Source organism: Schistocerca nitens, chromosome 12 (assembly GCF_023898315.1).
Source record: "Schistocerca nitens isolate TAMUIC-IGC-003100 chromosome 12, iqSchNite1.1, whole genome shotgun sequence".
Taxonomy (NCBI): domain Eukaryota; kingdom Metazoa; phylum Arthropoda; class Insecta; order Orthoptera; family Acrididae; genus Schistocerca; species Schistocerca nitens.
This window is the reverse complement of record NC_064625.1, coordinates 188,520,256-188,534,042: the sequence shown is the minus strand read 5'-3', so window position 1 is coordinate 188,534,042 and position 13,787 is coordinate 188,520,256. Positions and strand designations below refer to the sequence as shown.

Below are 13,787 nucleotides of genomic sequence, written 5' to 3'. Positions count from 1 at the left end.
GCGAGGTAATGGCCACCAGTGGATAACCTTCCTGGATAACTACCATCCTAAAAACCGAGACTTCAGTACTATAGGTCTGTTTCCCTATTTCTTGCCTCATTTTTTTCTGGACTCACTTATCCAGGGAGGAGGGAGTCTTCGATTCCTCCCTTATCCGCTTACTACCTGTCTTTGACGCTGTGGGGGTCTGCGTGTCCACTTCGACCTGAGACAGTTTTTTCCTGGGGGTCTTGGGTTCTCGTCGCTTTACTTCCCTCCATTTGTGTTTAGGAAGCCATTCTTTTCCTTCCTTTTCCCTCTGTTCCCTGAGTAGCTTCCTCCTTTAGGCCCCAGACAAGCTTCTGATCTTAATCTGGTCTAGTTTCTCGGTTACAGTTCCCACTTCTGGCTCAGGTCTAGACCCTGATTCAGTAGTGGAAGTGCCTTCCATCGGTTCAGTCCCCTATGTTTGGGTATCTGAGGTCTCAATTTGCCCCTCAGTTTCTTTTTCTTTTTCCGTAATCGTGTCCGTGTCAGTCCCACGAGATTTGGGGATGTAGAAGGTCCACCCCACGAATACCCCCCGCAGTGTAAGGCTAATTACTCGGGGAGGTCGCCCGGTATCCCCGAGGCTCCGTTTGTGACACATCTTCCCGTGTGTCACGCACCCCTCGGCACGGATCGCATCACTCCTGGGGTTGGGTCAGTGAATAGGGTAGGAGTAGGAGTGGGTAGGGAAGAAGGGACGTTGTGGGACACTCTCAGTGTGATCCATCGGCTGAGGTCCTCTACCTTCGGCACAGCCCTCAGCTTCCCGCAGATACGCAAGCCTCTCCACCCGCACGGAAAGTGCTTCGTCGAGGTGGTGTCCCCCGGAGAGGATGCCTGTATTCGTCGTGGCATACTATCCACAAGTTTATCGAGGCACTGTCGGTCCAGATTGTCCCACTCCTCATCGCCGATTCGGCATAGATCCCTCAGACTGGTCGATGGGTCACATCGTCCATAAACAGCCCTTTTCAATCTATCCCAGGCACGTTTGATAAGGTTCATGTCTGGAGAACATACTAGCCACTCTAGTTGAGTGATGTTATCCTGAAGGAAGTCATTCACAAGATGTACATGATGGGGGCACAAATTGTCATCCTCGCCAATATGCTGCCGATACGGTTGCACTATCAGTTGGAAGATGGCATTCACGTATTGTACAGCCGTTATGACAGCTTCTGTGACCACCAGCAGCATATGCTGGTCCCACATAATGCCACCCCAATACAGCAGGGAGCCTCCACCTTGCTGCACTCGCTGGGCAGTGTGCCTGAGGCGTTCAGCCTGACCAGGTTGCCTCCAAACACGTCTCCGACAATAGTCTGGTTGAAGGCATATGCGACACTTGTTTTTTGTGAAGGGAAAGTGATGCCAATCCCGAGTGGTCCATTCGGCATGTTGTTGTGCCCACCTGTGCCGTGTTGCACGGTGTCGTGCTCGCAAAGGTGGACCTCGCCACGGACATCGGGAGTGAAGTTGCGCATCGTGCAGCCTTTTGCGCACAGTTTGTCGTAACGTGACGTCTTGTGGCTGCACAAAAAGCATTATTCGACATGGTGGCATTGCTGTCAGGGTTACTCTGAGCCATTGTCTGTAGGTAGCGGTCATCCTCTGCAGTAGTAGCCCTCGGGCAGCCTGAGCGAGTCACGTCGTCGACAGCTCCTCTCTCTCTGTGTCTCCTCCGTGTCCAAACGACATTGCTTTGGTTCACTCTGAGGTGCCTGGACACTTCCCTTGTCGAGAGCCCTTTATGGCTCAAAGTAACAATGCAGACACGATCGAACTGTGGTACTGACTGTCTGGGCGTGGTTGAACTACAGACGACACGAGCCGTGTACCTCCTTCCAGGTGGAATGACTGCAATGATCAACTTTGGACCTCCTCCGTCTAATGGGTGCTGCTCGTCCGTGGTTGTTAACATCTTTGGGCAAGTTTAGGCACATCTCTGAACAGTCAAAGGGACTTTGTCTGTGATACAATATCCACAGTCAATGTCTATCTTCAGGAGTTCGGGGAACCAGAGTGATGCAAAACTTTTTTTGATGTGTGTATTTTCTTTCTCTATGTGTGAAAATATTTCCTGAAAGTTTGACCACACCTTTTCATTATACTGTATAGTAAAACTGAGCTGGCAGCAGCTTTTTCTCAAAGCGGCAGGTTTCTTTCTAATTTCCTAAATTTGGATGGCAATAGTGTGAATAGCATTAAGCAGAATAGTGATAGTGTGTAGTGATTTTTTCCCTCTCTCTCTCTCTCTCTCTCTCAGATGTATGTACTGTGGACCAAGAATTAACAATCAATACTGTTTCTCATTTTTGTGTGAATTCATTCCTATACCTGATTTCGTACTCTGGGATACTAATTTCTTGAAGATATCACATCCTCGGAACCACACCAATCTTTTTGTCTTTCGCCTTATAAAATTCTAGATTTTCCTTGTTAGATGATTATCTCGTACAACACCTCCTTTTATTTGTAATAAATGATGTACAGCTTCTATCTTTCTGTACAGTTCCTCATTTGATCTCAAACATATGTGCACATTATCTGTTGGCTAAAGTCTTCCTGAATATCCCCTATCCTCCATTGATAGTCAAAGCCTTCTGATCTGGCAGTTGTACTCCAATTCTCAGTGACTTCTTGTCGTAGAAGCTTTTTGTCAGGGGATACGCTCTGTACAGTTTGCAGATCCCGAGATTGATCACTTTCTATTCTAAGCCATTTTGTCGGATTACTTTCCCTAGGTACCTAAATTTCTTCACACGATTAATCTTCCCTCAGTTTAAAATCGTCCATTCTGATTCATCGGTGATGTTTGTCACTTATTTTTGTCTTCTCAATGGAGAACTGTGATCCTACTTTCTCAGCCATTTCCGTCAGTCAGTCTGTCTTTGCAATTGCCAAATTGATACTGTTGGCAAAAATGACTAAATAGTTTGCAAAGATCTGATGTAATTACATTTTTCTGGAGGCATATTGGGGTGTGAATTGAAGTTTGTGTTAGGGAGGTCATTGGACTAGGATATTCCGAGCAGCTGTGTTAGCCACAAAGCCAGAGTGGTGTAGTGGATAACACATCTGCCTATTAAGCAGAAGACCCGGTTTCAAGTCCGGCCCTGACACAAATTATAATTCATTACTTCAGCTTCTGTCCTTACAGTCTGCAAAGGACGAGCAGTCAATGTACACTCCTTTCAGCTCGGGCCCTAGTCTGACCTGTTCTTCATTCCCCTGTTCTCAGCTCAATGTCTTCCACGATTCTCAAATGAGAAACAATTAAAATGGGTGGAGAGAGTCCATCACTACGTCTGACACAGAAGTTCAAAAGGGACCGAGATTTCACGAATGAATTTCACTTTTAACCCTCTGTTGGTCATTCTGTTTAATCAGATTTCTGGATATATCATCCATCCCAAATTCTTCCAGAACATTTGGTAACAACTTACTGTGTAGGAGAAGATAGATTGGTCTTTGCCATAAAGAAGATTAGATTAGATTAATACTTGTTCCATAGATCATGAATATGACACTTCGTAAGGATGTGGAACATGTCAGGTTAATAAAAGATGTGTGTACAAGATATTACATTACACAAAATATTGCATGACACTAATGTTTAGTTCCCCCCCCCCCCTCCTTAATTTATATCTAAAAATTCAGCCAATGAGTAGAAGGAGTTGTCATCTAGAAATTCTTTTAATTTATTTTTAAATGTTAGTTGCCTATCTGTCAGGCTTTTGATGCTGTTTGGTAGGTGACCAAAGACTTTTGTGGCAGCATAATTTACCCCTTTCTCCTGGTGTTATAGCTATGCACACTGCTATTACTTTTGAACTGGGTTGGATTATTAACAACAAATTTCATAAGTGAATATATATACTGTGAGGATCCCTAGATCCTTAAATAGATGTCTGCAGGATGACCGTGGGTGGGCTCCAGCAATTATTCTGATTACACGTTTTTGAGCAATGAATACTTTTCTACTCAACGATGAATTACCCCAGAATATGATGCCGTACGAAAGCAGTGAACGAAAGTAGGCATAGTAAGCTAATTTACTGAGATTCTTATCACCAAAATTTGCAATAACCCTAATAGCATACGTAGCTGAACTCAGACGTTTCAGCAGACCATCAATGTGTTGTGTCCAGTTTAACCTCTCATCAATGGACACACCGAAAGATTTTGAAAATTCTACCTTAGCTACAGACTTCTGTTCAAAGTCTACATTTATTACTGGAGTTGTGCCATTTACTGTACGGAACTGTATATACGGTATATGTTAAGTTTCAGACAGGCACAATTAAAAGACACTTACATAAAGCTTTCAGCCACAGCCTTCACCTGTAAATGACACACACACACACACACACACACACACACACACACACACACACACAGACAAGCGAGCACCCGTCCTGTAGATATAACCGTCAACTCCGGCACCTTGGTCTGAAATTTTAATTGTGCCTGTCTTCTTTATGGTTAGTAGCAATCTGTATTTTCCTACATTGTGATATTCCTACCTAGAGTTTGTGTTGTCTGTTTTTAGTGTAAGCTGAGCTTTTTTAAACTCGAGAAAGTGAAAATCAGTTTATTGTTCGTATAGTATACAGACTATCTTTCTGTGACGTCTCTGTGTTAAGTTACAGTACACCTCGACTCTTTACACATCCCCTCCTTGACAGAAAGTAGGAAATGCGATGAAAGAGCGGAGGTGGTTTGTGGTGACAGGGCAGCTTCAGGTTCGAGGGCCCCGCCTTCCCGACGGTGCAGGAGCTGATCCAGTACCAGCAGCAGAGCCAGCTGCCCGTGACGGCGCGCTCCGGCGCCGTCTTGACCCGCGCCGTCTACCGCGAGCGCTGGGAGCTCAACAACGACGACGTCGTCCTCGTGGAGCAGATCGGCCGGGTAGGTCTTGGATAGTTTCAGAAATTTTTTATAAATTATATAACTCGGTACGTATCTCGAAATATCTCTTCTTATCTTACCGATTCCTAAACTTTAATATACGATGATTATCGATGCAAAGTAGTTTCGAGCCCTATTATTCCTTGGAGCGTGCATTTACTCCATGGAATAGCTTCTCTGCTATCTATGTTTTCTCTTATGAAAGGGATTGAGATCTTGCCGATTAGCCGTGAAAGAAAGAAGATGTATATGTATGTATTGTTGAGCTAGTCGCCATCTTGATGAGATTCTGTATGAGAAGGAATTTAATACATGAACTGAACTAAAGTAAGTGTGTTCGCGTATTATTTAACTGATTATTACTGACAGTGTCTGCTTACTACGCTGTGTTGCACGGGATCAGTGGGGAACGTCTGATTTACACTGGACGAACCTGACGTTTTGTGCGCTCAAGATATCCAGTTTATTACTTCCAATAAATGGGCTAACACCGTCTTACCAGCAGATCTCTGGTCTTCCCCATGTGATCACCGAAAGTTAATAATTATTACAAATGTTTTCAGAAGATCGACCGACAATTTTCGTCGCACCGAGACTTCGAAATTGCTTCACTGCCTTATGACATTTAAGTTAAGCTCAATTTAAGTTAAGCTCAATTTGATCAGGATAGAACAGTATTGAACTGTGTGAATGTGAGCGTAATGAAAATTCCCTTAATATACGCATGTTTTTTACTATCCTGATCAGTGAAGCTAAATGAGGCCGGTGTGAGAGACGTTTTTAAATTTCAGATCCCACAAAAAATATTAAAAACTGGCTGCTACTGGTCCTCTATTTCTCTTTCCTGTCTGCAGGTGAGAATAGTGGGAAATGAGGGGTTGCTTCACCTTCTGTATGGAGCCATATGGAAACAAAGTTGTTGTTGTTGTCTGATTTTTGAGACTGAAAACTGGTTCGATGCAGCTCTTCACACTGACCTATCTTGTGTGAGGCTCTTCATTCCTGTGTAACTACCACAACCTACATCCATTAGAACCTGTGTACTGTATTCGTCATTAGGTCTCCCTTTACAATTTTTGTTCCACCAGCAGTTCCCATTGTGGGAATGACTGTCCGAACAGGCCTCAGAAGGCCCGACAGTACCGACTGACCACTTTGTCCTCCTTACAAGGGAACCTCCCCATCGCACCCCCCTCAGACTTAGTTATAAGTTGGCACAGTGGATAGGCCTTGAAAAACTGAACACACATCAATCGAGAAAACAGGAAGAAGTTGTGTGGAACTATAAAAAAATAAGAAAAATATACAAACTGAGTGGTCCATGCGCAAGTTAGGCAACATCAAGGCTGATGTGAGCTCAGGAGCGCTGTGGTCCCGTGGTTAGCGTGAGCAGCTGCGGAACAAGAGGTCCTTGGTTAACGTGAGCAGCTGCGGAGTGAGAGGTCCTTGGTTCGAGTCTTGCCTCGAGTGAAAAGTTTAATTTTTTATTTTCAGACAATTATCAAATTTCAGGCACTCACACATAATCAACTTCGCTGTCCAAAATTACAGGACTTGTTCGGATATGCTTGAACATATGCAGGATTTGACGGTCTACACACGGAAAAATTTGAAAACGTTAAAAACATATGTTTTGACAGAGCACAGGGAAAACTGTGCGACTGTGAAACTGTTGCATTCATTTGTTGCAGTTTATGTGACAAACTCTTAGGTTTTCATCATTTTTTTGGGAGTGATTATCACATCCACAAGAAAACCTATATCGGGTAGGGTATAAGAATCTTTTTACCCATTCGCCAAGTGTACAAGTTAGGTGGGTCGACAACATATTCCTGTCATGTGACGCACATGCCATCACCAGTGTCGTATAGCATATATTAGGCGTGTTTTCATGTGGAGGAATCGGTTGACCTATGACCTTGCGATCAAATGTTTTCGGTTCCCATTGGAGAGGCACGTCCTTTCGTCTACTAATCGCACGGTTTTGCGGTGTGGTCGCAAAACACCGACACTAAACTTATTACAGTGAACAGAGACGTCAATGAAGGAACGGACAGATCATAACTTTGCGAAAATAAAGAAAGTATAAACTGCCTATTGGCTTCTGTCTCGGGTTCTTCGGCCGACGTTCATCTAATGATTTTTCTGACGTTTCGCCAGCACGAGTGGCTGGCATTGTCAAAGCTTCACCCTCCATTGCCGGTGGTGAACTGGAGCCGAGCTCGCGGGCGCAGACTATATGTACCTGGCGCGCCAACGTCCGAGGAGGAGGAGGAGGAGATTAGTGTTTAACGTCCCGTCGACAACGAGGTCATTAGAGACGGAGCGCAAGCTCGGGTTAGGGAAGGATGGGGAAGGAAATCGGCCGTGCCCTTTGAAAGGAACCATCCCGGCATTTGCCTGAAAGGATTTAGGGAAATCACGGAAAACCTAAATCAGGATGGCCGGAGACGGGATTGAACCGTCGTCCTCCCGAATGCGAGTCCAGTGTGCTAACCACTGCGCCACCTCGCTCGGTGCCAACGTCCGAGGGCTTCTCCGCGGTCATTTCCGGTGCGGTTCTCCTCTTGCTACCTGCGACGGTCGTTCGCTGCAGTACGGGAAGCCAGGATCCGTTGACCTTAAGGCTTTCCTCTTTCTTGTTCAAACTGTTCGCGTGTTTTTGTATTTCTACAGCTTCTCTGAACAAGCGCGTGTGATAGTGGTTCTCTACAGCCAGAACTTCCGTGTCGGCGAATTTTATTACGTGGTCGGTCTCATTCAGTGCGTGTTCTGCCACGGCCGATTTCTCCACCTGCCCCAACCTGCAATGTCGCTTATGCTCCTTGATCCTGGTGTTAATGGATCGTCCAGTCATCCCGACATAAACTTTTCCGCATGTGCATGGTATGCGGTATATTCCCGACATTGAAAGTGGGTCTCTTTTCTCCTTCGCCGATCTAAGACACTCTTTGATCTTCCTTGTCGGTTTGAAGATCGTCTTTACGCCATGTTTGCGCAATATACGGCCGATTCTGTCCGTCACTCTGGGAATGTATGGCAGAAAGGCCGTACCCGACATTTCTTTTTCTGGTTCCTTACTTCGCCGAGTGTTTGGCTCAGTTACACTTCTAATATAATTTGTGGAGTACCCATTGCTCCTCAGGACTGTTTCCAGGTGTTGCATTTCTCGTTTGAGGTGTTGCGGCTCACATATTCGTCCTGCTCTCGTTACGAGCGTACTAATCATGCCCCTTTTCTGGCTCGGGTGGTGGTTTGACAGTTTGTGCAGGTATCGGTCCGTGTGAGTCGGTTTTCGATACACGCAGTGTCCCAGGTTTTCGCCGTCCCTTGTGACCAGCACATCTAGAAATGGCAGTTTCTTGTCCTTTTCTACTTCCATGGTAAATGTTATGTTGGCATGGAGGCTGTTCAAGTGTCTTAGGAAGTCACCGAGCTGTTCTTCACCATGGCTCCACACCACGAAAGTATCATCGACGTACCTGTACCACACCTTAGGTTTGCAAGTGGCCGAGTCCAGTGCCTGTGCTTCGAATTGTTCCATGAAGAAGTTGGCCACCATTGGACTGAGAGGACTACCCATGGCGACGCCTTCCAGCTGTTCGTAGAAGTCGCCATTCCACGTGAAATAGCTCGTGGTGAGACATGCATGGAAGAGCTTTCTGATGTCTAGCGGGAAAATGGAACCGATGTGCTCCAGAGCGTCACTGAGTGGCACTTTCGTAAATAACGAAACAACATCAAAGCTGACCAGGATGTCGTTTGGTGCAAGTTTCAGTTTCTTCAGCTTCTCAATGAAATGTCCTGAGTCCTTAATGTATGTGTCGGTCTTCCCCACGTGTGGTTGGAGCAGAGAGGCCAAGTGTTTTGCCAGCTTATATGTCGGTGATCCAGGAGCGCTAACGATCGGTCTCAGTGGAACGTTGTTCTTATGGATCTTCGGTAATCCATACAGCCGAGGTGGTAGGGCTTCTGTGTTGCGCAGGTTTCTCTGTATGTCCGCCGGCAGAGAAGACGCCTTGATCAATCGATTCGTATTCCGTGTGATACGTTGCGTCGGATCTGCGCTTAGTTTTCGGTACGTCGTCGGATCTAATAGGTCTCGGATCTTTTGCTCATAATCTTCGGTCTTCATTACGACGGTCGCATTCCCCTTATCGGCAGGCAGTACCAATATACTCTTGTAGAGGAAAGCCTTAAGGTCAACGGATCCTGGCTTCCCGTACTGCAGCGAACGACCGTCGCAGGTAGCAAGAGGAGAACCGCACCGGAAATGACCGCGGAGAAGCCCTCGGACGTTGGCGCGCCAGGTACATATAGTCTGCGCCCGCGAGCTCGGCTCCAGTTCACCACCGGCAATGGAGGGTGAAGCTTTGACAATGCCAGCCACTCGTGCTGGCGAAACGTCAGAAAAATCATTAGATGAACGTCGGCCGAAGAACCCGAGACAGAAGCCAATAGGCAGTTTGTCAACAAGTGGCCACGAAAGCCTCAACAATTTTGTATTACGCCTCTACGGGGAGGAGATTTGCAGATTGTACCGACGCCTTGACCAACGACGGAAGAAGAAAGCGCGACTGATGTCCTCTCTCGCCTTTCTGTCACGGTGCTGAGATGAATGTGCTACACCGAAGTTCTTGAGATGCAAGCGGCTATTCACCACCGCCCAAGCACATCGTATCTACGACAGAATGGAACGAGCTTTTCTTCGTGAGCGAATACATACAACACGGAGAGACTTGGCAAGAACGGATCAGGAACTTCTGGACATTTTCTATCAACTAAGTAGCAGAATGCATCGAGACGACTGGGACAAGATCGACAGCATCACTCACAGGAGCATGCAGAACGAACTCGAGCGCTGCACCGAGCGACAGAAGAAAAAGTTTGAAAGATGCCGGAAGCAGACCGACAAGGCGACTCCCGACATGTCACACACAGTGGTCAACCTCACTGAACGACAATTGACCGAAGCGGAAGTGTCTGTTCTTCAAAAAGGAGGGAATTTCGCTATCATCCCGAGAACCATACCTATGGAGGACATCATTGCCAACACCGAAGCAGCCATTCGTGCCCTTCCTTGTGAAAGGGCAGAGGAAATACGCACGGAAACAGCCAGGATACTGCGCCGAGCAAAACCGCCAGCTTGCAACCTGAAGAAAGAAGAGGTACAAGCCATTAAGAATCTCAACGCCGACAAGAGTATATTGGTACTGCCTGCCGATAAGGGGAATGCGACCGTCGTAATGAAGACCGAAGATTATGAGCAAAAGATCCGAGACCTATTAGATCCGACGACGTACCGAAAACTAAGCGCAGATCCGACGCAACGTATCACACGGAATACGAATCGATTGATCAAGGCGTCTTCTCTGCCGGCGGACATACAGAGAAACCTGCGCAACACAGAAGCCCTACCACCTCGGCTGTATGGATTACCGAAGATCCATAAGAACAACGTTCCACTGAGACCGATCGTTAGCGCTCATGGATCACCGACATATAAGCTGGCAAAACACTTGGCCTCTCTGCTCCAACCACACGTGGGGAAGACCGACACATACATTAAGGACTCAGGACATTTCATTGAGAAGCTGAAGAAACTGAAACTTGCACCAAACGACATCCTGGTCAGCTTTGATGTTGTTTCGTTATTTACGAAAGTGCCACTCAGTGACGCTCTGGAGCACATCGGTTCCATTTTCCCGCTAGACATCAGAAAGCTCTTCCATGCATGTCTCACCACGAGCTATTTCACGTGGAATGGCGACTTCTACGAACAGCTGGAAGGCGTCGCCATGGGTAGTCCTCTCAGTCCAGTGGTGGCCAACTTCTTCATGGAACAATTCGAAGCACAGGCACTGGACTCGGCCACTTGCAAACCTAAGGTGTGGTACAGGTACGTCGATGATACTTTCGTGGTGTGGAGCCATGGTGAAGAACAGCTCGGTGACTTCCTAAGACACTTGAACAGCCTCCATGCCAACATAACATTTACCATGGAAGTAGAAAAGGACAAGAAACTGCCATTTCTAGATGTGCTGGTCACAAGGGACGGCGAAAACCTGGGACACTGCGTGTATCGAAAACCGACTCACACGGACCGATACCTGCACAAACTGTCAAACCACCACCCGAGCCAGAAAAGGGGCATGATTAGTACGCTCGTAACGAGAGCAGGACGAATATGTGAGCCGCAACACCTCAAACGAGAAATGCAACACCTGGAAACAGTCCTGAGGAGCAATGGGTACTCCACAAATTATATTAGAAGTGTAACTGAGCCAAACACTCGGCGAAGTAAGGAACCAGAAAAAGAAATGTCGGGTACGGCCTTTCTGCCATACATTCCCAGAGTGACGGACAGAATCGGCCGTATATTGCGCAAACATGGCGTAAAGACGATCTTCAAACCGACAAGGAAGATCAAAGAGTGTCTTAGATCGGCGAAGGAGAAAAGAGACCCACTTTCAATGTCGGGAATATACCGCATACCAAGCACATGCGGAAAAGTTTATGTCGGGATGACTGGACGATCCATTAACACCAGGATCAAGGAGCATAAGCGACATTGCAGGTTGGGGCAGGTGGAGAAATCGGCCGTGGCAGAACACGCACTGAATGAGACCGACCACGTAATAAAATTCGCCGACACGGAAGTTCTGGCTGTAGAGAACCACTATCACACGCGCTTGTTCAGAGAAGCTGTAGAAATACAAAAACACGCGAACAGTTTGAACAAGAAAGAGGAAAGCCTTAAGGTCAACGGATCCTGGCTTCCCGTACTGCAGCGAACGACCGTCGCAGGTAGCAAGAGGAGAACCGCACCGGAAATGACCGCGGAGAAGCCCTCGGACGTTGGCGCGCCAGGTACATATAGTCTGCGCCCGCGAGCTCGGCTCCAGTTCACCACCGGCAATGGAGGGTGAAGCTTTGACAATGCCAGCCACTCGTGCTGGCGAAACGTCAGAAAAATCATTAGATGAACGTCGGCCGAAGAACCCGAGACAGAAGCCAATAGGCAGTTTGTCAACAAGTGGCCACGAAAGCCTCAACAATTTTGTATTACGCCTCTACGGGGAGGAGATTTGCAGATTGTACCGACGCCTTGACCAACGACGGAAGAAGAAAGCGCGACTGATGTCCTCTCTCGCCTTTCTGTCACGGTGCCGAGATGAATGTGCTACACCGAAGTTCTTGAGATGCAAGCGGCTATTCACCACCGCCCAAGCACATCGTATCTACGACAGAATGGAACGAGCTTTTCTTCGTGAGCGAATACATACAACACGGAGAGACTTGGCAAGAACGGATCAGGAACTTCTGGACATTTTCTATCAACTAAGTAGCAGAATGCATCGAGACGACTGGGACAAGATCGACAGCATCACTCACAGGAGCATGCAGAACGAACTCGAGCGCTGCACCGAGCGACAGAAGAAAAAGTTTGAAAGATGCCGGAAGCAGACCGACAAGGCGACTCCCGACATGTCACACACAGTGGTCAACCTCACTGAACGACAATTGACCGAAGCGGAAGTGTCTGTTCTTCAAAAAGGAGGGAATTTCGCTATCATCCCGAGAACCATACCTATGGAGGACATCATTGCCAACACCGAAGCAGCCATTCGTGCCCTTCCTTGTGAAAGGGCAGAGGAAATACGCACGGAAACAGCCAGGATACTGCGCCGAGCAAAACCGCCAGCTTGCAACCTGAAGAAAGAAGAGGTACAAGCCATTAAGAATCTCAACGCCGACAAGAGTATATTGGTACTGCCTGCCGATAAGGGGAATGCGACCGTCGTAATGAAGACCGAAGATTATGAGCAAAAGATCCGAGACCTATTAGATCCGACGACGTACCGAAAACTAAGCGCAGATCCGACGCAACGTATCACACGGAATACGAATCGATTGATCAAGGCGTCTTCTCTGCCGGCGGACATACAGAGAAACCTGCGCAACACAGAAGCCCTACCACCTCGGCTGTATGGATTACCGAAGATCCATAAGAACAACGTTCCACTGAGACCGATCGTTAGCGCTCCTGGATCACCGACATATAAGCTGGCAAAACACTTGGCCTCTCTGCTCCAACCACACGTGGGGAAGACCGACACATACATTAAGGACTCAGGACATTTCATTGAGAAGCTGAAGAAACTGAAACTTGCACCAAACGACATCCTGGTCAGCTTTGATGTTGTTTCGTTATTTACGAAAGTGCCACTCAGTGACGCTCTGGAGCACATCGGTTCCATTTTCCCGCTAGACATCAGAAAGCTCTTCCATGCATGTCTCACCACGAGCTATTTCACGTGGAATGGCGACTTCTACGAACAGCTGGAAGGCGTCGCCATGGGTAGTCCTCTCAGTCCAGTGGTGGCCAACTTCTTCATGGAACAATTCGAAGCACAGGCACTGGACTCGGCCACTTGCAAACCTAAGGTGTGGTACAGGTACGTCGATGATACTTTCGTGGTGTGGAGCCATGGTGAAGAACAGCTCGGTGACTTCCTAAGACACTTGAACAGCCTCCATGCCAACATAACATTTACCACGGAAGTAGAAAAGGACAAGAAACTGCCATTTCTAGATGTGCTGGTCACAAGGGACGGCGAAAACCTGGGACACTGCGTGTATCGAAAACCGACTCACACGGACCGATACCTGCACAAACTGTCAAACCACCACCCGAGCCAGAAAAGGGGCATGATTAGTACGCTCGTAACGAGAGCAGGACGAATATGTGAGCCGCAACACCTCAAACGAGAAATGCAACACCTGGAAACAGTCCTGAGGAGCAATGGGTACTCCACAAATTATATTAGAAGTGTAACTGAGCCAAA

The 13,787-nt window shown here is 47.2% G+C and overlaps 1 protein-coding gene across 1 annotated transcript in view; it reads left to right on the top strand.

The window, feature by feature from the left end:
- LOC126215008 (tyrosine-protein kinase Fer) overlaps positions 1-13,787 on the top strand; it is a 680,444-nt gene that overhangs the window by 598,895 nt on the left and 67,762 nt on the right. Inside the window, exon 9 of the mRNA XM_049941633.1 lies at positions 4,762-4,938. Within this exon, the coding sequence (XP_049797590.1) occupies positions 4,762-4,938 (177 nt within the window). The remainder of the gene's footprint in view (positions 1-4,761; positions 4,939-13,787) is intronic.